The sequence below is a fragment of the Geospiza fortis genome, unplaced genomic scaffold (assembly GCF_000277835.1).
Source record: "Geospiza fortis unplaced genomic scaffold, GeoFor_1.0 scaffold78, whole genome shotgun sequence".
NCBI classification, from domain to species: Eukaryota; Metazoa; Chordata; class Aves; order Passeriformes; family Thraupidae; genus Geospiza; species Geospiza fortis.
In genome coordinates, this window is record NW_005054339.1 from 393,759 (window position 1) to 395,435 (window position 1,677).

The window sequence follows — 1,677 nt, forward strand, 5'->3', positions numbered from 1 at the left end:
CGGCCGTCAGCTGCCCAGCACCGCGGGGGCAGCGCCTCTGCGTAGAGCCCGGCAAAGGCTGCAAGTGGGGCAGGGCGCTGGGCTGGTGAGCCAGGGTCACGGGCACCTGGCAGGGGTGGCACCAGCCCCCCATCAGAACCCAGCTCTGCCCACCGTGCCTTGCTCACCCTCCGTGGGCTCCTGAACCACGTCGAGCACTGTCACTGTCTGCCTTGTCTGCCAGGTGAGCTGGGGAGAGCTAGTGTTCAGGGATGGCCCCATGCCAGGGGAAACTGAGGCAGGGAGGCTTGGGGACACCCCCACCCCAGCCAGGCACTGCGAGAGGCTGTGACACCTGGGCACTGTGCTGGCAGCACAAGGTGGCACAGCCGTGCCTGGTGCCCGTGAGGCCCAACTCACCATGCGCAGGCGCAGACACTGCCGGTGGGGCCCCCCCACAGCCCCCTCCAGGTAGAGCAGGCGCTGGCCATCAGGGCTCAGCCGGGGGGAGCAGACAGAACCCTTCTCTGCTGATAGCAGCTCTGTGGGCAGCAAGGGGTCAGCATCCCAGGGATGCCCAGGCACTCCCCAGCACCCCAGCACTCACCGCAGCACCCGCTGGCCAGGTCCAAGTGGAAAATCCCTGACCTGGAAGGAAGGAGTGGGTCAGGTTGGACCCCCACTGTGCTGACACTGCATGGACATCCTGGCATGGTGCTGGTTGCTGGCTGGGACCCACCTCCTGTTGGAGCAGGCGTTCAGCCCCAGGCGGAAGGGCTTGTGCCACCAGCCCACGAACACCACACCACGGTCATCCGGGGACCACAGGGCCTGTGTGACAGCCAGGCTCATCCCACAGCCCCAGGCTGGGCGCCCTGGGACGCTCCCTGCACCCCATCCTGACCTGGCCAGGGGAGAGATGCTCCGGGACTCCCTCCAGCACTGACAGGCTGAGGCCCTGCAGGTCCAGGACGCAGAGGACTGGCACGCTGCGTGTGCTCAGGGCCTCCCCCCAGTCCTCGTGGTACACAAACTGCTTGCCCTGTGGCACAGACCCATCAGCCTCATGGCCAGTCGCCCCAGGCATGCAGCTCTGTCCATGGCACACTCATGGGATGTATGGCACACTCATGGGGTGCACAGCACGTTCAGGGGTGCCTGGTGTGCCCAAGAGGCTTGTGCCATGTTCACAGTGTGCATGGCATGTTGGGGGTGCACTGAACACACTCATGGGGCACCTACCTCCTCATCCTCATCCTCTGCTGCTGGCCAGGCTGCCCCTGGCACATCCCAGGGGCAGGGGGGCTGCGGCTTGGGCCGGCTCTTCTCAGCCACATAGAGGAGCCGTGTCTCCGAGTGTGACCAGGCCAGGCAGGCAAAAGGCCCTGGCATGGCAAAGGAGTGCCAAAGCCGCCCGGTACAGGCACAGCTGGGCACAAGGCAGCCACCAGGGCTGCCGGCCATGCCAACCTCACCCCTGCAGTGGGCGGGGACCATGGGGAAGGGGCCCTACCCTCCGTGTAGACGTCCCCATGCTTTCCCAGCGCCGTGAGATCCACGCTGTGGCTGCATCCCCCGCTGTCCCACACCTGGGGGGACGGGCGGCACACGGTGTACACGGCGCCCACCGGCCTGCACTGGCACTCGGGCCGCCCCGGTGAGCGACCGGCACAGCCGCGTTACCTCCAGCAGCTCGCG

At 67.0% G+C, this 1,677-nt stretch overlaps 1 protein-coding gene across 1 annotated transcript in view; it reads right to left on the reverse strand.

The window, feature by feature from the left end:
• Positions 1 to 1,677, reverse strand: part of APEH (acylaminoacyl-peptide hydrolase) — a 4,611-nt gene that overhangs the window by 2,181 nt on the left and 753 nt on the right. The window contains exons 2-10 of the mRNA XM_031058224.1: positions 1,663 to 1,671; positions 1,493 to 1,568; positions 1,222 to 1,364; positions 884 to 1,021; positions 719 to 810; positions 587 to 627; positions 400 to 521; positions 168 to 228; positions 1 to 58 (exon numbers count right to left, since the gene is read on the reverse strand). Coding sequence (XP_030914084.1) covers positions 1 to 58; positions 168 to 228; positions 400 to 521; positions 587 to 627; positions 719 to 810; positions 884 to 1,021; positions 1,222 to 1,364; positions 1,493 to 1,568; positions 1,663 to 1,671 — 740 coding nt within the window. The remainder of the gene's footprint in view (positions 59 to 167; positions 229 to 399; positions 522 to 586; positions 628 to 718; positions 811 to 883; positions 1,022 to 1,221; positions 1,365 to 1,492; positions 1,569 to 1,662; positions 1,672 to 1,677) is intronic.